Genomic DNA, 22,905 nt, shown 5'->3' on the forward strand with positions numbered 1-22,905 from the left:
TGCTGACCAGCTTTTTGAAGATGCTGGTTTCATTTTCCAGCAGGATTTGGCACCTGCCCACACTGCCAAAAGCACCAGAAGTTTGTTAAATGACCATGGTGTTGGTCACCAGTCCTGAACCCCAGAGAGAATCTGTGGGCTATTGTCAAGAGGAAGATGAGAAACAAGAGAACAAACAATGCAGATGAGCTGAAGGGCACTGTCAGAGAAACCTGGGCTTCAGACCACCTCAGCAGTGCCACAAACTGATCACCTCCACGCCACGCCGAACTGAGGCAGTAATTAAAGCGAAAGGAGCCTGAGTACTGAGTACATGTACAGTAAATGAACATAGCTTTCAGAAGGCTAACATTTCACTAAAAATGATTATTTTTATTGGTCTTATGAAGTATACTAATTTGTTGAGATTTTTAGTCCATTGTGGAAAAATACTATTTAATATTGCTGAATCAACCTAAATACATTTATTAATACCACTACATTAAATGAGTTAAATCAAGTAGAAATATGTATTTAAAGTAACAATTGCAGGTTACCACTTTTGGCAGTGTGTACAAGAAATATTTATTTTATTTTATTTTATTTTATTTTATCTAATAAAGATGATGGTGTCCAATGTTGTTTGGACATTACTATTTTCAAAATTGCAACTTTTGTCTTTGGGAGATAAAACTTTAAAATAATTTTATTTTAGTTTTTTATTTTAGTTTCAATTTCTATATCGCAATTCTGAATTTTTTTTCTTGTTAAATTTATATCAACTTCAGTCAGAATTCTGAGATAAAATGTCACTATTTCCTTTAAAAAATAAAATTTAAAAAAATATTCCAATTGCAGATTGATTGAAATCACTGTGAGCATTCGTAATATTTTAGTAGTTAATCATCTCTTCATCTCTATGCTTCTCATCCATAGCTGAGCATCATTAAAAATAATTTCTTCCATCAGGCAGAGCTTTGTTCCTTTTACATGCATGAAATAATAAATCACACTGTCTCTACAAAGGGGTACTGATGAAGAGCTCAGACAGGTCTTGATCTTGTCTTTATTTTTGTGGTTCTGAAGACCAAAGGCTCTCGAGTGCCCGGGGCTGAACAGCAGCACATGGGCATAATTTTCTGAACTTTATGTTTATAATTAAAGACGAGCTTTACTGGCAGTTGGCTGTTGCTCTATTTCTTGTTGGAAGCGAGTCAATGTAGAATCAGCAGTTAGAGTTTGATTGACGGGCCGATGGAGCTGACGGCACATTTCTATCACACGCCTTGACGAGGCACTGACAGACAACACCATAATAAAACCTGTGAATTACACACACGCATGCATCTGCTGTGTTCCTGCAGGACCTCAGATGCCCTCTCCACCGACACATGGCTTCAGATTCAGGCCTTCATGTCTGTCTTTAGTGAAACACAACATGAGAAACTAGCATCACTTTTAAAAGACTTTCAGAATCTAGAATCTTCGTTTAAATGCAAGATGAGGAAGAAGAGTGATTGTGAGAAACAGTGTGGCATCTGTGGCTCTGCGCCACCTGACAGAGAGAGAGGGGGGGGGGATAGACAGACAGAGAGAGAGAGAGAGAGAGAGAGAGAGAGACAGAGAGAGAGACAGAGAGAGAGAGAGAGAGACAGGTGGAACAACACTCGCCCGCGGTGACAGCAGTTTATACAGAACACACACTATCCTGTGTTTATGTGGGTGAAAAAATCACTTCTTTGCATCTCTCTGTTTGTTTAGTTTCTTTTATTCAGTGTTCTGGGTGGTTTCTATGGTGTACTCGGTGGTTGCTAGGGTATTCTGTGTGGTTGCTAGGGTGTTCTGGTGGTTTCTAGGGTATTCTGTGTAGTTGCTAGGGTATTTTATGTGGTTGGTATTATGGGTAGTTTTATGATGTTCTGAGTGGTTTCTATGGTGTACTTGGTGGTTGCTATGGTATTCTGTGTGGTTGCTAGGGTGTTCTGGTGGTTTCTAGGGTATTCTGTGTAGTTGCTAGGGTATTTTATGTGGTTGGTATTATGGGTAGTTTTATGATGTTCTGGGTGGTTTCTATGGTTTCATCGGTGGTTGCTAGGGTATTCTGTGTGGTTGCTAGGGTGTTCTGGTGGTTTCTAGGGTATTCTGTGTAGTTGCTAGGGTATTTTATATGGTTGGTATTATGGGTTGTTTTATGATGTTCCGGGTGGTTTCTATGGTGTCATCGGTGGTTGCTAGGGAATTCAGTGTGATTGCTAGGGTGTTCTGGTGGTTTCTATGGTATTCTGTGAGGTTGCTAGGGTGTTCTGGTGGTTTCTAGGGTATTCTGGGTGGTCACTATAGTATTCTGGGTGGTAGCTGGGGTATTTTATATAGTTGCTAGGGTATACGATTTTCTGGTTGGTTTCTATGTGTAATACATGTAGATATGTAGAATAACACGCATGATGAAGGAGAAATATATAAAGAGATCTTTTAATTATCACGGGAGAAAAGGGCACATCCGAAACAAATCTTCAAACTTAGAATATAACATTACATTAACATCAATAGCGGAACAGGGAATAGATTAATCAATTAACAAAATGAGGAACGGAAAATGACCAAAATAGGGAAACAAAAAGGAACAGAAGTTCATGATTGTGACACTATGGTGTACTCACTTGTTGCTAGGGTATTTTATGTGGTTGCTAGGGTATTCTGGGTAGTTTTGCAATGTTCTGGGTGGTTTTTTATGGTATTCTTGGTCATTGGTATGTTATTGTGGTTGGTTACTATAGTGTTCTGGGTAGTTACTAGGGTATTCTAGGCTGTTTCTGTTTTGTTCGGTGATGTGGGTGGTTGCTAGGGTGTTCTGGGTGGTATTCTGGGTATGTTTTACAATGTTCTGGGTGGTTTTTATGGTGTTCTTGATCGTTGGTATGGTATTCTGGTTGGTGACTATAGTGTTCTGGGTGGTTACTAGGGTATTCTGGGTAGTTTTACAATGTTCTGTGTGGATTCTATGGTGTTCTTGGTGGTTGCTATGGTGTTCTGCGTGGTTGCTATTTTGGGTGGTTTCTGGTTGGCAGGGTATTCTGGGAGGTTGCTAGGTTATTTTGGGTGGTTTCTGGTTGCTAGGGTATTATGGGAGGTTGCTAGGTTATTTTGGGTGGTTTCTGGTTGCCAGGGTATTCTGGGAGGTTGCTAGGTTATATTGGGTGGTTACTGGTTGCTAGGGTATTATGGGAGGTTGCTAAGTTATTTTGGGTGGTTTCTGGTTGCTAGGGTGCTCTGGTTGGTGTCTGGGGTGTTCTGTGTTCTGGGTGGTTGCTACAGTGTTCTGTGTGGTTGCTATGGTATTTTGGGTGGTTTCTGGTTGCTAGGGTATTCTGGGAGGTTGCTAGGTTATTTTGGGTGGTTTCTGGTTGCTAGGGTATTCTGGGAGGTTGCTAGGTTATTTTGGGTGGTTTCTGGTTGCTAGGGTGCTCTGGTTGGTGTCTGGGGTGTTCAGTGTTCTGGGTGGTTGCTACAGTGTTCAGGGTGGTTGCTAGGGTATTCTAGGTGGTTGCCATAGTACTTTGGGTGGTAGCTGTTGAATTTTATGTAGTTGCTAGTGTATTCTGGTTTTACAATGTTCTTAGTGGATTATATGGTGTTTTTGGTGGTTGCTATGGTGTTTTGAGTGGTTGCTAGGGTATTCTGGTTGGTGTCTGGGTTGTTCGATTTTCTGTGTGGATGCTATGGTATTTTGGGTGGTTTCTGGTTGCTAGGGTATTCTGGAAGGTTGCTAGGTTATTTTGGGTGGTTTCTGGTTGCTAGGGTATTCTGGGAGGTTGCTAGGTTATTTTGGGTGGTTTCTGGTTGCTAGGGTATTCTGGGAGTTTGCTAGGTTATTTTGGGGGGTTTCTGGTTGCTAGGATGCTCTGGTTGGTGTCTGGGGTGTCCAGTAATTTGGGTGGTTGCTACAGTGTTCAGGGTGGTTGCTAGCGTATTGTGGGTGGTTGCCATAGTATTTTGGGTGGTAGCTGTGGAATTTTATGTAGTTGCTAGTGTATTCTGGTTTTACAATGTTCTGAGTGGATTCTATGGTGTTCCTTGTGGTTGCTATGGTGTTTTGAGTGGTTGCTATGGTTTTCTGGTTGGTGTTTGGGGTGTTCGGTGTTCTGTGTGGTTGCTATGGTATTTAAGGTAGTTTCTGGTTGCTAGGGTATTCTGGGAGGTTGCTAGGTTATTTTGGGTGGTTTCTGGTTGCTAGGGTTTTCTAGGAGGTAGCTAGGTTATTTTGGGTGGTTTCTGGTTGCTAGGGTATTCTGGGAGGTTGCTAGGTTATTTTGGGTGGTTTCTGGTTGATAGAGTGCTCTGGTTGGTGTCTGGGGTGTTCAGTGTTCTAGGTGGTTGCTACAGTGTTCAGGGTGGTTTCTAGGGTATTCTAGGAGGTTGCTAGGTTATTTTGGGTGGTTTCTGGTTGCTAGGGTGCTCTGGTTGGTGTCTGGGGTGTTCAGTGTTCTGGGTGGTTGCTACAGTGTTCAGGGTGGTTGCTAGGGTATTCTGGGTGGTTGCCGTAGTATTTTGGGTGGTAGCTGTTGAATTTTATGTAGTTGCTAGTGTATTCTGGTTTTACAATGTTCTGTGTGGATTCTATGGTGTTCTTGGTGGTTGCTATGGTGTTTTGAGTGGTTGCTAGGGTATTCTGGTTGGTGTCTGGGGTGTTTGGTGTTCTGGGTGGTTGCTATTGTATTTTGGGTGGTTTCTGGTTGTTAGGGTATTCTGATTGGTGTCTGGGGTGTTCTAAGTGGTTGCTATGGTGGTCGGTGTGGTTGCTAGGGTATTTTTGGTGGTTTCTGTGGTGTTTGATGCTGTGGGATAATTTAATGTTTAAATATGACACATTATCTAGTTAAGTATGTACTAATTTGCAACTTAACATTGGATGAATTCAGGCTCAAAACTCTTGTTTTGGATGCTTTCTTTCCTCTAATCTGAATGACGATATGCTATAGAAGCAAAACAGACCTCAAATCTGACTTGTGCATGAAAACGCATTGGTTTTACCTGCAATGTTTTGCTTTAAGAACAACTATTGAGTAAAATGGAGTAGCAAGTTATATTTAAAAATTCAATAATATCACTCACTTAAAGTCACCATTTCCTTTTGACTTTTACATTCTCGCAACTATACTTGAGGAAAAATATGACTTTGTGAGAGACAAATCAAGTATTTGGCACAACAGATATAAACAGTTTATCCAGGATTTGTGCTGACTTATTTATTTTCACTATGATCTCATAACAATCCTGCAGGAATTATAATTATGCAACCAAACGGCAGGATGCGTAAGACTCGTCTGAGACACATGTGCAAACCTGCAGAAGTGCAACAGGAAACCTATAAAAGTTATTACAATCATGTATCCTTTATCAATCCTGCAAGACAATAAACACGTAAACAACACGATTTCCTGACTGGAAGAGTCAAATTAACCGTTTTTATGGATTTCCTGAAACATCCAGCAGCATATGGATGCATAAATACAACAATATTGCATCGTTATTATAATAATTCGCTCAAGCTCAATAACGTGAACTTTAGTTTGCCTCACACTTTCGATTATTTCTACGGTTTTATCTGAATGTCCTCTAAGCGGTGACCTAAGCGTGCATGTATGTACACACTCACTCCCACCAACTCACACACACACACACACACACACACACACACAAACAAACTTGGTAGCTGCTGTAAACGGACATCCTGTCTCAGATGGGCTGAAGGGTTTGTTATGCTTGAATTGGGTTCAGCGAGTTACTCAACACGGCTCTGGAGACAAAACCCGTATAGAACACATTTTTAGGTCTCAAAATAACCTTCAAGTGAACAAATCTTAAAAGAAACATTTTAATAATCTGAAGATTATTAACCTTTTTTTTTTCATTTAAAAGGTTCCATGAATGTTAAAGGTTCCTCATGGAAACATTGAAGCCAAATAAGGACCTTTATTTTTAACCCTTGTTTTGTGCTTAAAATCCTTCACCTAATTTAGTGTTAATGGTTTTGTTTTAAAAATTGCTTGTAAATCTGTCATTATGCTATATTAACACCATATCTCGGATTCAACCTTATTGTCAACTTCCTTTCTTTCAATTAGCACATGCTTTGTATTTCTTTTTGGAGCTGATTGATCTGAGGCCTCATTGATCAGATCGTATGCCCCTCAATTTTTGAGTGTGAAAAAGCATTTTTTGTGGATAATTTTGGCAATGTTCATTCAACCCCCCCACCACCCCCCACCCAAAAATAATAATAAAATAAAATAAAGTAATAAATCAAAAAAATATTTTTTTTTGTTTGTTTGGGAGGGTTAAGAGTGCATGGTGAAATTTAATGAACTCAAGTTGAATGAGGGATGTTAAATCCTATTTTTGAGATTCTACACAGCCTGACTCAACATTCTTTGTTTGCATGCAAGCAGTTCACCCTTTTTCTTTTTTTGTGCATGGCCATTAGATGCATTGTCTGGTCTGACATATTCACCTCATGAACAATAAGAATAGTTCACTCTAAAAATATCATTCTTATTAGATCAGCGCATAACTCAAACCGGCGACTTCTGAAAGGGCTGAAAAAGTGCGCTGGTAAAATCTCAGCCAACTTTGCTATTTACACAACAGTAGCGTGCCTGCAGTGATTGTTTTGATAAATGGGTGACCGTCCACCGTCCCTCCACCCCCTCCAACTGACCCCTGGCACAGCGAGAGCAAACACAGTCTGCACGCGATGATTAACCCGCGCCGTGTTCAGGGTCCGAGCTCTGTGTGTGTGTGTGTGTGTGTGTGTGTGTGTGTGTGTGTGTGTGTTTAACCCCTGTGCACTGCACAACTGCTGAACAATGACCCCTCCAGTTAACTTTACCTGACACAACCTCATTTTATTAATGCAAAAGCTGATTAAGTTTTATTATTATGCTACATATGCAAAAATGTTGTACTAACTATAATGGTATACCTGTAGTCAATGTGTCTAGAGCTAAACCTGGCACGAAATGTTGATCACAATATTAAAAATTAAAATAAACAGCCTGATTAAATATTTAAATCACATATTTATATTTATTTGGGTAGCTAGCAGTGTGTAATGCATGTTCATTCCATGGTGATTGTATCACTAAAACTAAAAATACAACCCTATAATAATTCAAATAAATAAAATATAAAAACCAAAGCAAATGTCTGCTTTTAGGTATTAGTTACATTTGAACTAAAATAACTAAAACTGAAACTGAAATAAAAATGTATAAACTATATATATTATTTTTTTTTTTACTTTTATTAATTATTGTCTCACACCACACGACTGATTCAGCCAGCTGGGAAAAATAAATAAATTAATAAATATTTGAGTTTTAAAAAAATGATAGGAATGGTTTTAGTCAGCTCAACAGTAGTGTTTCGAGGTAGGTAGGTGTGTGTGTGGGTGTGTGTGTGTGTGTGTGATCGTGTTGCGTGTCAAGCAGTCACATATCTGCTTTCCCTTCAGTGCATGCATGTTTTCTCGGTGTTTTTGTCTGACTCAGCACAGGCCGTGCCGCTGCGTGAGGTGACACTCAGATTGATGGCTGATTCGAGCTTCCGCACGCAACTATTGTTGTCCCTCCGAGACTCGCCGAACCTCCAGAGAACGGAAGGCGATCTACAATTGATTCTCAAGCTCCGGGGACGCGTGCGCGCGCGCTTGCGTGCGGCGATGGCTTTGATGTTCGCCGCTCACCTTCATTCTCACGCCTTTCGGATCGTGACAGGAATATGAATGAAGTTTATTGATCCCCGCGGGAATGAGCTCATTCATGCTGAAACTGAGCTACTACTGACAAATTCCCTGCAAAAAAATAAATAATAATAAATTCAATCCACTGAACCTGCCTCGTTTTCACTCCTGTCTGAAATTAAATATGCGTCTGAAATTGCATTTCTTCTGAGTAGGTGCTACTTTTGAATTTAAACCTATGGTCATGTTGGAAAGATTGTATCTGTGTTAAATGCATTTTTTGGAAGCATCAGTGAGAATACAAGTCAGACAAATTTTTTATTATTTTTATTTTTATATTTTGTAGGAAAAGTGCATTGCCTAAATGACTTGACATCGTTATTATGACATGCAAACTGGTAAATATGAACTTTCTTCTAATGCACCACTAAATCTCGACCATTAAATATGTGGGTACTGTGAATGAAATTATTACATGTTGTTACTGTCCCATGACCGGGGGGGGGGGGGGGGGGGGGGTTGCATTCTATATAGTAGAGAAGTGAAGGTTTATTATTCAATATTAGTACATTTCACAATGGAAAGTCACACATTCAATTAAACATGAAAACTATGATTGAAAGTATTTTCTTTTTAAATGTACTCTAATCTGTGTAAATAAATAAATAAATAAATGTTTTTAAAACATTTAAAAACATATTAAGGAATGTTACAACTGTGATTGCAGAACTCTATCATGTTGACTGGAAATGGCTCTTTGTGAGTTCAGTCTCTGTTGATTTAAAGAATCCTCATGCAGTGTGGCAGAAGTCCTTTCTGTGTACTCTGTTGTGCTTTACTGAAGGTGAAGGTCGTTTAATTAGGAGTACAAGTTCATTTATATAACAGGGTTGTTTAACATAAGTAGCGCGCGCACACACACACACACACCTCCAGAATTTACCTGAAAACCAATGTAATTCATCATAACCTACAGTATACACAAAACAATACAATCTGGATTACGGTGCATTAAGAACCCGTTTACACCTGCTTTTTTTGTCTCAGGTGATTCAACACCAAATACAGTGTACAGGTGTAAAACCTTTGAAGATCCGATCATTCAGTGTCATGTGACCACATTAAAGTCATATTATAAACACAAATCTTTTTTGATGTGGCCCTGGTTTGGTTGCACTACTTCCTTGTCCTTTAACAACAATTCTTATATATATGTATATGCAACAATTATTTCTTTCTTCTCTTATTACTTTATTATGTTAGGGAAGGTTTTGTTCTGTCATCAAGATTTTTTTAGTCATCACATACACCACTGTATAAAGAATTTAACTTGCAGTTAAATGTAAACCTGGTTAATTCTTCAAAAACTTACACTGTGCATTAAATGTAATTAAATATAAATGCATATACTTAATTTATTCATATTTTCATTTATATTGCTTTCATGCACACATTTATATATATATATATCTGTATTCTTTGTTTGTTTATTAATTTTCAGCTCAGGTGCATTAAAGGCCATGAGTAAAAATGCAGAATTTTAATCATATGCTTCCACAAGGCTTCTGCTAAAATCAAGAGTTATGTGCATCTTTAAATAAAAAAAAGACTGTATTGTAATAGTTCAGATGTGCTAAACTGTTCGGAGCAGATGTGATGTTTGTATGTTTTTGTGCCATGTCACAGTAACGTACATGACCTCTGACCTCTGGTGGGAAGCAGAAGGCCATGCTCAGGTCACGGTGAAGTGTCATGAACCTCAGCTGCTGCTAATCCTATTAAGACGGCTGGTTCAGGGCACACGCGAGGTCTGCAGCCAGACACACCGACTCCTGTCTCAATCATCTGAGAGTGTGAGCCGATTTCACCAGGAAACATAAAAACATCTGCACTCAGCAGGGCTTTCAGCCTCGGCGAAAACAGTTACGAGGGCATCAGAAATATACTTGCATGTGTTAGTTACAAAACCTATGAATATAAGTGTGTTAAACTTTAAATATATATATATATATACATATATATACATATATTAATGCATCTATTTGGATGCAGTGATGATATATTAACATGCACAGGGATGCATGTCTGTCTTTCTGTCTATCAGGTGACTGGAGGTGTGCAGAACTGCTCCAGATTGCGTGCCGGCAGGTCGTTTTTTCATGCCGTTCTTCAAACATGACACTTCAAAACCTCTCGCTCCATTCAGTGCTGTTCCTGCCCACAAAAACACAAACATGACACTGATGGGTGGACGGCCCTCGCAGTGAACCCTGCAGGTAAGAGCTGGACGTGTTCACACACACACACACATAGAGGCACGCACACATACACACACAGGCACGCACATGAACACACAGGCACGCACACACACACACATAGAGGCACGCACACATACACACACAGGCACGCACATGAACACACACACACACAGGCATGCACATGAACACACACACACACAGGCATGCACATGAACACACTATAAATACTGCATGACATATGTGAAGAGAAATTGATTCAGGTTACATAATCTTACACATGCCTTTTTTTAATTAAAAAAAAGAATATTAGCACACACATATATATACTTTTTAGATTACTTTCAGAGTACTTTTTTGCAAACTTTGCATTATAAAAACCATACTTATACAAAAAAGCAAAGAGAGAAAACATATTCCATTTTTTTTATATATCAACCTCATAAAATGCTTTAAAAAATACATTAGTGAGTTGATAAGCTAATTATCTAAATATTTAATTTGTTCACCTGTGTGACCGTTAAGCAACTGTAAACATGCAAATGTGTTGTTACATTTTTGAAACATTAACTTCCTCTGAGTTATTACGAGTATATATTTCATGTCCAATTGGTTTGCCTGACAAAAACATTTTGGAATCCCTGAATCATATGAGCAACCATCGATAAACATGAAAACAGCAATGACATCACACGCACAAAAGAGGTGGTTTTCCATCAAATTAAGAAGGATGTGTGTGTGTGTGTGTGTGTGTGTGTGTGTGTACCCTCAGTCTCTCTGAAGTAGATAAAAACTCTCTTCCTCACACACACACACACACACACACACTCAGTAAAGGTGAGCGTGGCAGGTGCTCGAGTGTTGCATGATGAAGCTTCACACTCATTTGACTTCTTTCATCTTGTGAGATTGCTTTTAGTTTTACTGCTGAAGGCAATCAAATGTGTCTTACTCTCTTAGTTTGTCCTTTGACACACGCAAACCCTGCATGCTGTAAGTGTTCAGAACTTTATGCAGTTTTGAAGTGTTTTTTCCCAGTTGCTGTCCAGAGTTCAGTCTCTGCTGAGTGCAGTTAATTTATACATTTCACAAATTATTAATTAAGGGGCCAAATGCAAGCAGCATCACTGTTTTTAGATTTTGTTTTGTTTTGTGTTTGTTTGTTATCCTTTGGATTTTGCATTATGGAGCCTATTTTTTTTTGTATTTGTCTGACAAATAATGTTTATTTTCAAACACTTGACTTTTTGATTCTTCACTATCTGCACCCTAATTTCACTTAACATAAATGATCAAAACTCATCAAAGTCCACTCACAAATCACACTTTATTTAAGGTCTTTATAATGCATGATTAAATTATTTTAATGAATGAATTATTATGTGTTGTAACACACCTTATGATGCATGATCTCATGAATAATTGTAACCTCAGTTATAATACGCTATAATACTCATAGGTTAATGCGTTAAGCAAACCTTCAAACATTATAATGCATTTTAACTTTGGGTACAATTATTTATGAATGCATTATAATATATACATGTATAATGCATTAAATCAAGGGTTAGCATTAAAACATTTCAATGCAGAAGTCAGTTTTCAGACAGCATAATACATAGCCAATGCATTATCTAATAAAATAACAAGTATCATTGTGATTTTTTCACTAATGTTCGATTTCTACCATGCTTTCTGTTCAATGCATGTGATTCAGCTGGTGTTTTGGTGGTTTTTAGTGATTAAATGAAGGTTAGTTGACACATGTGTCCTGACAGAGGAAGCTCAGGAGCTTATAGATCTGTCGTTATATTTCTTTGCTTTGATTTGGTGACATTCACGCACTTCAAGTGTGATTTCATTGTCCAGACTGGCCTCGGTCGCGCCGGTTGCCGTGATTCATGAGGAATGTGTGTCACACAGAAGCGTCGTAACTCCCAGTTCACACGCGAGGAACCGGATTACAGTCAGAGAGGCGAGTCCCGGCTCTGAAGCGGGATTAAGCGTGGTGTCGAACTGACCGATCGCATGATTTCAAAGCACCAAAGATCCGGCTCGTTCACAGCGCAAAAATCCGCGCCCTCGTGCTGAAGAGAGAGAGCCGCTGCCGCCTTCGCGTGACTAACTGAGCAGATTTAGGATTGTCCCGAAGAGCGAGCCCACCCCAAGCAGCGCTCTCACGCGAGCGCACGAGACACGACCGCGCTCTCACCGCTTCAGATCTCACTCCTTACGAAAATGCATGTGAAGAATATGTGAATATGCTAAAGAAGCTTTACGGCTATAAGAACCTTTCTATGCAATGGAAAGCGCGTTGAAGGCTCATCAATGCCAATAAAACGGTGTGCAGTGTAAACATTACAGACAGTAGTATATGCATTCATTCTAGTCACTAGTGGTGTAGCTGCCAAAAACAGGTACTTAATTAACACTTAATGTCCCAGTTCATGTTTAGAGCACATTGCATTTGTTTTTCCATATATAATCTTAAAAATAAAGGTCACAAATAGAAAAAAGAAAAAAAACCATTTATGTTTCCCCAAAGAGCCCTTGTTTTTTACTTAGTGTGAAAAACATTCCAATCACATTATTATATAAATAACTTTCTTTAATGGTTCAGTGGATGTTAAACGTTCTAGAATCAATGCCAATAAAACTGTGCAGAATAAACTGTATAAACTCTTGTCACTTTAGTAGTGTAGTTGTCATACTCTCAGAAAAAAAGCTATAAACTGTCACTGGTGGTACGTTTTTAAAAGTTACACCTTTGTACATTATTTACCTAAAAGGTGCATATAAAAGTTAATGTACACATATTAACCTAAAGTTTATTTTTTTTGTAAAGCAGTTCTAATTAATGGTGCTGTATAAATCAAATTGCCATTACTATACTATAATATAATATACTACATTATGCAAATAAAAAAAAATTGTGTAAGGAATAAAACTCGGTTTTATTTTTGTGCAACTCATTTATGTTTCGCACGCTGTCTTTCTTTACTTTTTGTTTTCAGAGACACCTCACCAGAGAGCTTTAAAGCCCCTACAGAGAGCCTTAATTACACGAGCAATCGGCGTGTATAATTAGGATTCTAGAAGCCGCTCGCGCTGACCCGGGATCTGTTCCTCATCTTTGATCAGCTGAAGACCGTCAGATCTCCCAGAATGAATCATATCAAGAGTTAAAGCAAATATTTACGATGCGACCAGAGCATCTCATTCGCATTCATTCACATCCTTCAGAAAGTCGGAATGCAACCTGAGAAAAAGCGCGTGCATTAAATGAATCCGTCAAAAAGTGCATTATGTCTTTTTGCAGCTTTGAACTGACAGAGAGTGTTAGATGATGGTAAGGTGAACTCGTTTGCCTTCTCCCCCCTCCAGCATCCTCGCGCGCGCTCTCACGCAACGTGGCCAATCTTTAACCCGCGCGCCACAGGTGCACGCACGCGATGCTGTTTGATGAGTTTATAGTAGCGTGTTTCAAATCATGATAACAGTCTGAGGTGACCGAGATTCTTACAAGAGAACGCTACCGCAGAACAAACAAATCAGTTCAGGAGCGGTCGGTCTTTACAGCACTGTAACATGCATTGCGTTTCAAGGTCACACGGTTTTACTCCATTCTGGCGGCTTTTCCTGTTGACACTGTGAATGAGATGTATGAAAAATGTGTGCAGGAATCTACAGCAGGGCTGTGTAACACACACACACACACACACACACACACACACATCTTTGCACGCGATGCTCTACCTGTTGCTTAATGAGTTACGAGCGCGTACCAGGCGAACATGATCCTACAAATCAACGCAAAACTCTTTCTTTCGTCGATTTACTCTTCGGCGAATATGCAGGCAATTTTCAGATGTGTTGCAACACACAGTTTAATAGCTGAAATTGTCAATAGATTTATGTCACTGACTTCTGTCTGTTAAGACGGTATACTGTTAATCAACATGTCTGTCTTTCTTTCTTTCTTTCTTTTCTTATATAATTGCATTAAGCCTGTAGTTTCACTGTAAATTCTTTAAGAGCTGTGAATATCATCTGATCTATAATTTGCATAGCGCATTATTTCTCAGTCTCTGCATTGATTGGTATTTTCTAAAAACGGTTGTTATATTATATTCTGTAAAATATTATCATTATCACATCGCGTCAAAAATACTGCCAAAGTGTATGTATATTCTTAAATTTCAAGGGTCTTTTAAAATTGAACATTTATTTATAGATTATTTATTATCATTATTTAATCTATCTATATTAATAAATAATGCATAGTTTAATAAACATATTGCTACTAATAAAGACTGTGTAAGGGTTGATCCACTGTTCATCATTCATGTTTTTGTTTTGTATCTATATATATATATGTATATATATATATATATATATATATATATATATATATATATATATATATATATATATATATATATATATATATATATATAAAATTTTGATATGTGTGTGTTTGGAAATGGAAAAGCACTCAGTCTCAATAATTATTCTCGCAGTTTTTTTATTTTCTCCGTTAATGTTAAGTGTAATCACTCTTAATAGTCGATCACTCTTAATCTCACTCCTATCTCTGTTTCTCTCCCATTAACAAAGTCTCCGGCGCTTCGTGACGTCACGAGAAGAGCAACCAATCGCCACGAGCTCTTCTCTATAAAAGATTTCCCCGCTGGAATACTGCTGCACTCCTCTGGAGCTAATTGACTCTGGACAGACAAATTCAGCTGAGAACAGAAGAAAGTTTCCTCGGATCGCTCGGGGTAAGATTAAAGTCAATGCTTCTTTCTTTTAGAAAATATTTATTATATTTGCAGAAACCAATTCAACATTTTTTCCCAAAAAAACTCACTTTACGTCTTCTTTTCTTGTGTCTTGTTCTTGATGTGCATGAGTTTTTAGATAATATACATATTATATTTAAAAAAGAGAATGTATCTGGGTGTAAGTATATATAGATATATGTTTTTTTTAAATGTGGGTATACACACACACATACACACACACACACACACAGACACACACATACACACACATTCATATATTTAATTGACTAACACATAACATGTTGATGTTTATTCAGAAAGCTTTTTTTCCATATATCACTGTATGATCTAAAAAACGTAAGTTGCACTGCATGCATGAGTGTGTATAAAGGTGTGTGCACGTGGGTCTCAGGTATGTTTTCTGACCTTGAGACAGATCGCTCCATGTGTAGTTTATCATTAATGAATTTCGCAAAATGTAAATAACCAAACAACGTGCATTGATTACACTGCAAAAATAGATCAGTTAGTTCCATGCACGCACTAAAAAAGCTGTTGCATGCATATGCAATGGAACATTACAAAAAAACAGGTTGCAGAAAGACACCTTTTTCATTATTATTCATGCAAGACGTGTTACTGCACTATTCCCTCGTTCTCTAAATTTAACAGTCAGTTTTATTGATTGCTCCTTTGTTTTAAACAGGTAACCTGTATTGTCTGCAAGAGCAAAGATTGTTGAAGGAAACACAACAAAGGAAGATAACCATGCCTCTTACAGTTCTTCCCATTTTGGGGCCGATTTCTGTGTCTGAGAGCCTCGTGGCCATCATCACGATATGTGTGGTGTATCTCCTCATGCGCCTCATGCGTACTAAGATCCCAGAAGGGCTCCAGAAGCTGCCGGGACCGAAGCCTCTTCCCATCATCGGAAATGTCCTGGAAGTGGGAAACAACCCACATCTGAGCCTGACCGCTATGAGTAAGTTCTACGGCCCTGTCTTCCAGATCCAGATCGGGATGCGTCCCGTTGTAGTACTCAGCGGAAACGACGTGATCCGTCAAGCTCTCCTCAAACAAGGCGATGAGTTCGCCGGACGTCCGGATCTCTACAGCAGCAAGTTCATCAGCGACGGAAAGAGCCTGGCCTTTAGTACGGATCAGGTGGGTGTCTGGCGCGCCCGTCGCAAGCTGGCCCTCAGCGCCCTGCGGACATTTTCCACAGTGCAAGCCGAAAGCTCAGAGTATTCATGTGCCCTTGAGGAGCACATCAGCAAGGAAGGTCTCTATCTAATTGAAAGGCTTCACAGCGTCATGAAGGCCGACGGGAGTTTCGATCCCTTCCGGCACATCGTGGTGTCTGTGGCCAACGTGATCTGCGGGATCTGCTTCGGACAGCGCTACAGCCACGACGACGACGAGCTGGTGAGCTTGGTCAATTTGAGCGACGAGTTCGGGAAGATCGTGGGAAGTGGCAATCCTGCGGATTTCATCCCTTTCTTGCGTATCCTGCCCAGCACGATGATGAAGAAGTTCGTGGCCATCAACGCTCGCTTCAGCAAGTTGATGAAGAAGATGGTCAATAACCATTACGACACTTTCAACAAGGTGGGCGATCTCAGACGTGTCCGTCAGTTCTCTTTCAATTTAATGCTCCGTGTAGCTCATCATATGTGATATGTATTTCAGGACAACATCAGAGACATCACCGATTCGCTCATCAACCACTGCGAAGACCGGAAACTGGACGAGAACTCAAACGTGCAAGTGTCCGATGAGAAGATCGTCGGAATCGTCAATGACCTATTCGGAGCTGGTGAGTGCAGAGATAGCCCAATGATTTTCTGTCTCCGATCTCTGCGTGATACTAAAGTGCGTCTGTGCTCATTGACAGGTTTCGACACTATCAGTACGGCTCTGTCTTGGGGTGTCGTCTATCTAGTGGCCTACCCTGAGATCCAGGAACGACTGCAAAGAGAGCTGAGTGAGTTTCTCTCTCAATGTCTATCTTTATAGATGCACTCTTAAAAAAAAGGTTCCAAGAGACGTTTTTTCCAAATGAGAACCTCTTTTGTTCCTCAAGGTACCTATTAAAAATCTAAAGAAACTTTTCCTTTTTAAAGAATCTTATAAGTTTGTTAAATGTTATTTATCGATGCTTATAAAGAACCCTTATTTCTAAGAGTTTACAGTGGTAAAGGTTCTTTATTAGGAATTGATGATTCCATAAGGAATCTATGGAAACTTTCCATTGGACTAAATGTTCTTTACATTGTTTAAATGTTCTCTACAATGTTCTTTAAAGAACTATTCACTAAAAGGTTATTTTGGGAACCCAGATTGGCTCTTCTATGGCATTGATGTGAAAACCCCCTTTTGAATGCTTTATTCTTAAGTGTGTTAAAATATGGTTCACTGTTAAAAAATACTCTTCATAACTGGATTTTTGCCATTGAAGAACCAATTTGGAACCATTCGGTGTTCAGTCCTTAAATGTAGCCAGAAGAACATTTTGATAATCTAAAGAAATATTCCACTATAAAGAATCTTATTAGTGTCCTTTATTGGCATCGATGGTTTCATGAAGAACCTTTTATGTCCATATAACCTTTCTAATGCAAAAAAAGGTACTTTAAAGTAAAAAAAGTTTCTTCAGATTTTTTTAAATGTTCCACGCAGTATGAAAAAAATGTCATTGCTGTGTCTTTTGTAACCTTTATTTTTATCAGTGCATGGTTGTTAAAGGTTCTTCATTGAACCACTGATACCAATAAAGAATCTCTATTTTAATAGTCTAGATCTAAAATCCAGTCTAAAATCTTTCTAGGAGAAAAGATCGGAATGGATCGAACGCCACGTTTGTCAGACAGAACGGACTTGCCACTTCTTGAGGCCTTTATTCTGGAGATCTTCCGCCATTCGTCCTTCCTTCCTTTCACCATTCCTCACTGGTGAGTTGAGAACGGTGTCATTGCATTAAATAAAACCACATGTGAATTGAGTTACCAAAGAAGGATGCCTGTAAACAATGTTGCTGTGTTTACCAAAGTTGGCCGAGCCAATGACTGCTTGTGTTTTTTTTTTCTTTTAGTACGTCTAAAGACACGTCGCTCAATGGATATTTCATTCCTAAAGACACCTGTGTGTTTGTAAACCAGTGGCAAGTCAACCATGACCCGTAAGTTTTTTTGTAATGACTTAAATGTGGTTGGTAAATGGTGCAATGTGCTCTTAAACAAAGCTGAACCGTCTGTTTCTTCTTGCAGAGAACTGTGGAAGGATCCGTCAAGCTTCAATCTGGACCGATTCCTCACCGCAGACGGTACAGAACTGAACAAGATTGAAGGAGAGAAGGTGTTGGTTTTTGGGCTTGGGAAGCGGCGCTGCATCGGAGAGTCCATCGGACGTGCCGAGGTCTTCCTGTTCATGGCCATCCTTCTCCAGAGGTTAAAGTTCAGCGGGATGCCGGGAGAAATGCTGGATATGACGCCAGAGTACGGGCTGACCATGAAACACAAGCGCTGTATGCTGCGCATCACGCCACAACCCGGCTTCGAATTGCCCGGCACTGCGGCCTGATCTGACAAAACAGTCATCATAGTTTGAGCTGAAATCCGCAGCGCTGTTACTTCTGATTCTGGTTCGGTGCAGACCTCGCAGTCAACTCACAAAGCCAAATATTTGAAAGATGTTTGATTGTGATTCAGGCCAAGGCATCCGGTGCATTTTACTGCAGTTATTTCAATCATGCTGGACCGCAATGCTCATAACCAAGTGTCTGCATGTGGCTTTATCATGTACATACATCTATGTTTTCATATGCACATGCGTGTTTGCATGGGTTCATCCTTTCAAAACTCGAATGCTGATGCTGATAACATATTTGTGCTTCCAAATATAGTGCACAGATAACAATGAGTGCCTGCCGCAGCTCATGCGCCATATGCTGCTTTTGTGCCAGTCTATCAAAAGAATGTCTTTTGTCATAAGCTTAATACAGATTCCTCAAATCTGCTGGACGACATACACTGAAGCTATTTTCTGTTTGATTACGATCCCAAAATGTGATCCACTTGTAAATGTACAGCCACTTTTACTGTGCACATTTTTTAATGTGCCTGATCTTACGTTTGTACAGACTGCTGTAGATTTATATATACTTTTTTGTATTTATCAAGGTGCTTCTGGACATTCGAAATCATTCTAGATCAAATTTTCTTCCCTGAATAATGTTTTTGTTGTTTAATTGTCTCTATGACATGATACTTTTTGTGGCAGGTGCTTAATGTTTTGTATGATGAAGGATGTCATGAAATTAATGTCTGAAGTACTACAATTAATAATGCCTGCAAATATGGTCTCATATATGCTCTACAAACAGGTGCATTGTTTTTGCATAACCTATTTATGATTGCCAAATGAATAAAAAAACTTTAATTGTGAATGCGTCTGTCTGTCCCTGTTTAAAGAGAGTTACAGAAATGTATCTAAAATCAAGACTTTTCTGTGAATCACTGGTTGATTTATTGTACTGTGGCAGGAATCAACTGGTTATACCATAGTAGTGAATAATGGCCATATTTATCTAACACTGCACACATGACTCTCAAAGTTACTACAAAGAAAACCATAGAAATATGAAAAGACGTGGTTTTATAGTAGGAACCAGAAAAAAAATAGTATATTACCATTGCACATTTAAAAAAAAAAAGCATGGAATTGTCAATGTATTGCGCAAAAAAAAGGTAAAACCACACAATTTTGTTGTTTCCTGTGAAACACGTTAAACTTTTTCTGTTAACATACTGTAGGGGGAATGTTTCTCATCTTGTGCTCAAATCTCTCATGGTGTTCCACAGGGTTCTATTTTGGTTCCTCTTCTTTTTGCATTATATATGATGTCCCTTAGTCCTATTATACAGAGACACAACTTATCTTATCATTTCTCTGTTGATGACACTCAGATTTACAGTATCTTCCTGTTAAAACAACAGCGGTTCTCTGTCCAGTTTACATTACATTTACATTTAGTCATTTAGCAGACGCTTTTATCCAAAGTGACTTACAAATGAGAACAATGGAAGCAATCAAAACTAACAAAAGAGCAATGATATACAAGTGCTATAACAAGTTTCAGTTAGCTTTATAATATAATAAATAAAAAGAAAACAGATAGAATAGAAAAAGAATAGAGCAAGCTATGTCTTTTTTGTGCTTCTTTTGTATAGTAAATGAATCGAAAACAGAATACAAAAAGATTATAAAGCTAGTTGTTGTTTTTTATGAAAACAAGTCTAAAAGGGACGTGTTTTTTTAAGAATAGAATTAGAATAGAGAGTGCTACAGTTAGAGGGTCAAATAAAGATGGAAGTTTATATTATATTAGTTATATTAGATCTGCTCTTTGCATTTAATTCTTCCTGAGGGTGTAAATTTTTCATTTGTACATTTGTGTGTTTTGCACATTGTTCAATTCAATTAAATTGTATTTGTCTAGCGCTTTACACAATGCAAATTGTTGCAAAGCAGCTTTACAGAAAATGAAACTTTCTACATTATATTTAGTAATAGCTTGTCAGTGGTGATTATGTAAGTTGATGTCCATATGGCAGAAATGTACAGTAAAAATCAAGCAGTTGACGTAATCAAACAGACGGTGAACACTATTAACAGCATTGATTTTATGTTGCAATCGAACTTATAGCAAAATTAGTTCATGTAGTTTGTATGTTGTCTGTGGGTTGGCATCATCTCTTCTCAGGTGTTCGGTCATCTCAGGTATAGACTGAAGCTTGTGTAATTCCTAGTTACAGAAACAGAAATGGAAATACAGAAACGAAACAAAACGGAAATACAGAAAAACTAGGGTATGTGTTGTTCCAACTAAGCAAAGCATTATGTGTTCAACCCAAGCAAAAGGAATGTTAATGTGCATTTGATCAGATAACTGAAGTACAGGGTTATTAGACACATTATGTGAATGCTTGGCTAAAGAGATGTGTTTTTAATCTAGATTTAAACAGAGAGAGTGTGTCTGAACCCCGAACATTATCAGGAAGGCTATTCCAGAGTTTGGGAGCCAAATGTGAAAAAGCTCTACCTCCTTTAGTGGACTTTGCTATCCTAGGAACTACCAAAGGTCCAGCGTTTTGTGACCTTAGGGTGCGTGATGGATTGTAGCGTGGTAGAAGGCTAGTTAGGTACGCAGGAGCTAAACCATTTAGGGCCTTATAGGTAAGTAATGATAATTTGTAACTGAGACAGAACTTAATAGGTAGCCAGTGCAGAGACTGTAAAATTGGGGTAATATGATATTTTCTTGACCTCGTAAGGACTCTAGCTGCTGCATTTTGGACGACATGTAGCTTGTTTATTGAAGAAGCAGGACAACCACCTAGAAGTGCATTACAATAGTCCAGTCTAGAGGTCATGAATGCATGAACTATTTTCTGCATCAGAAACAGGTAACATGTTTCATAGCTTGGCAACGTTTCTAAGATGGAATTATGCTGTTTTTGTAAAATAAGATATATGGTTTTCAAAAGACAAGTTGCTGTCTAATATACATAACACCTAGATTTTCGACTGTGGAGGAAGTAACAGTATGCTACATCCGTCTAGATGCAATCTGTAATCTATGAGATTCTGTGTATTGTTTTTTTTTTAAATATTATTATTTTTATTATTATTATTGTCTATTCTTTTATTTTGTTTGATTTGTGTTTTATATTTCCTATTCAGCACGTTGGTTTCAACATCTGATGTTTTCTACATGTGCTTTATAGAACAATAAACTAAACTTAACTTAATTCCAGCAGAAGAGTCGCTCTCCGGGCGTGACGTCATCGACGCGCGACAGCGCTGGACAGCAATCAAACACACGACGTTGTAGTTTCGAGTTGACACAGAAAACTCACTTACATCAGGCAAGCGACTGGTTGTTTTAATTTAGAATGATTGATTAATCGGTAATTTGAGGAGACCAGCATGGGATGATGAGCACTAAAGCGACAGTTTATGTTTGGCATTTCCCTGATGAATTACACAATCACTTGGCAATCACAATAAATCACAGTAAATACCGTTTTTGTTTTTACAGAAGTACCACGGTACACTGATATCATGTGGTAATACTATGGTATTTGGAAATATATTTACATGGAACTATTTTTATGTTCTTCCAAGAATAACATGGTACTTTTTTTGTGACACAGTGACATAGTGACACAGTAATTATTTAACCCAGGGGCTTTTCAAACTGGAAAAGTTTAAAGAAAAACTACGAATAAATAAATAAATATATAATAAAATCTACAAATAGAAATAAATAAAAGTTAGCTCAAATGAAACAATGCAAATTAAGTTAGCCATAAAAAATAGGTTAAAATAAATCATACAAATTAGATTAAAATAAATAAGTTAACAATAAAAATAGATTTAGATAAATAATAAATACATCATAAATTTTAGAGTACAGTACAATATTGTGTAGCCAAAAACCTAATGTGCCTTAATAGATATTATACTATAATTTACAAATAAAATGTTAAAATCTTATAGTATTTACTATATAATAATACATGAAAATGTACAATTCATGATGGAGTCCGTCACATGAGGAGGATCATATTTGGAGTTTTGTGGCTTTGAAAGATTGAAAATCCCTGCTTTAAAGTGTCTTAAATATTATGTGAATACTTTAAAATCTTAGAAGTATAAAATTAATAGTATGGTCTTACTGTCACCACAGGAAGTGACATCATCATCATCATCATCACCATCATGAGTTTATCATGATGGCGATGATTATGATGTCACTTCCTGTGGCTGCAGACGGTGTCTCCCTCATTCACACAGTGAGACGGAGTCCAACGATATGAAGATTCCTGAGATTGAAAATGTTGGGGCGATGATCTTCATTATCATCATCATCATCATCATGACATCACATCACATATATTCTAATATCTTACGCTCTGTTCGGTTCTATTTTATTTTGAAATATCCTGTTCTATATTTTGTTCTGTTCTTCTCTGTCCTGTTCTGTTCTATTCTGTTCTAATATATCCTGTTCTATTCTGTTCATTTCTGTTCATTTCTGTTCTATTCTATTTTTTACTGTTGTGTCCTATTATATTCTATTCTA

The 22,905-nt window shown here is 38.2% G+C and overlaps 1 protein-coding gene across 1 annotated transcript; it reads left to right on the forward strand.

The window, feature by feature from the left end:
• The first annotated feature begins 14,608 nt into the window (after positions 1–14,608).
• On the forward strand, positions 14,609–19,203 carry LOC132156422 (cytochrome P450 1A1-like). The gene is made up of 7 exons (XM_059565436.1): positions 14,609–14,756; positions 15,466–16,367; positions 16,449–16,575; positions 16,654–16,743; positions 17,587–17,710; positions 17,851–17,937; positions 18,026–19,203. Exons 2-7 carry the CDS (start codon positions 15,528–15,530, stop codon positions 18,336–18,338), a joined length of 1,581 nt encoding a protein of 526 aa, XP_059421419.1. The 5' UTR covers positions 14,609–14,756; positions 15,466–15,527; the 3' UTR covers positions 18,339–19,203.
• The last annotated feature ends 3,702 nt before the right edge of the window (positions 19,204–22,905 follow it).

The sequence above is a fragment of the Carassius carassius genome, chromosome 13 (genome assembly GCF_963082965.1).
Source record: "Carassius carassius chromosome 13, fCarCar2.1, whole genome shotgun sequence".
Classification (NCBI taxonomy): Eukaryota; Metazoa; Chordata; class Actinopteri; order Cypriniformes; family Cyprinidae; genus Carassius; species Carassius carassius.

Coding starts and splice junctions, on each gene's coding strand:
- LOC132156422 (XM_059565436.1), top strand. CDS start 15,528: ATGCCTCTTACAGTTCTTCCCATTTTGGGGCCGATTTCTGTGTCTGAG. Junction 16,368..16,448: donor ATTACGACACTTTCAACAAG/GTGGGCGATCTC, acceptor TATGTATTTCAG/GACAACATCAGAGACATCAC. Junction 16,576..16,653: donor CAATGACCTATTCGGAGCTG/GTGAGTGCAGAG, acceptor GCTCATTGACAG/GTTTCGACACTATCAGTACG.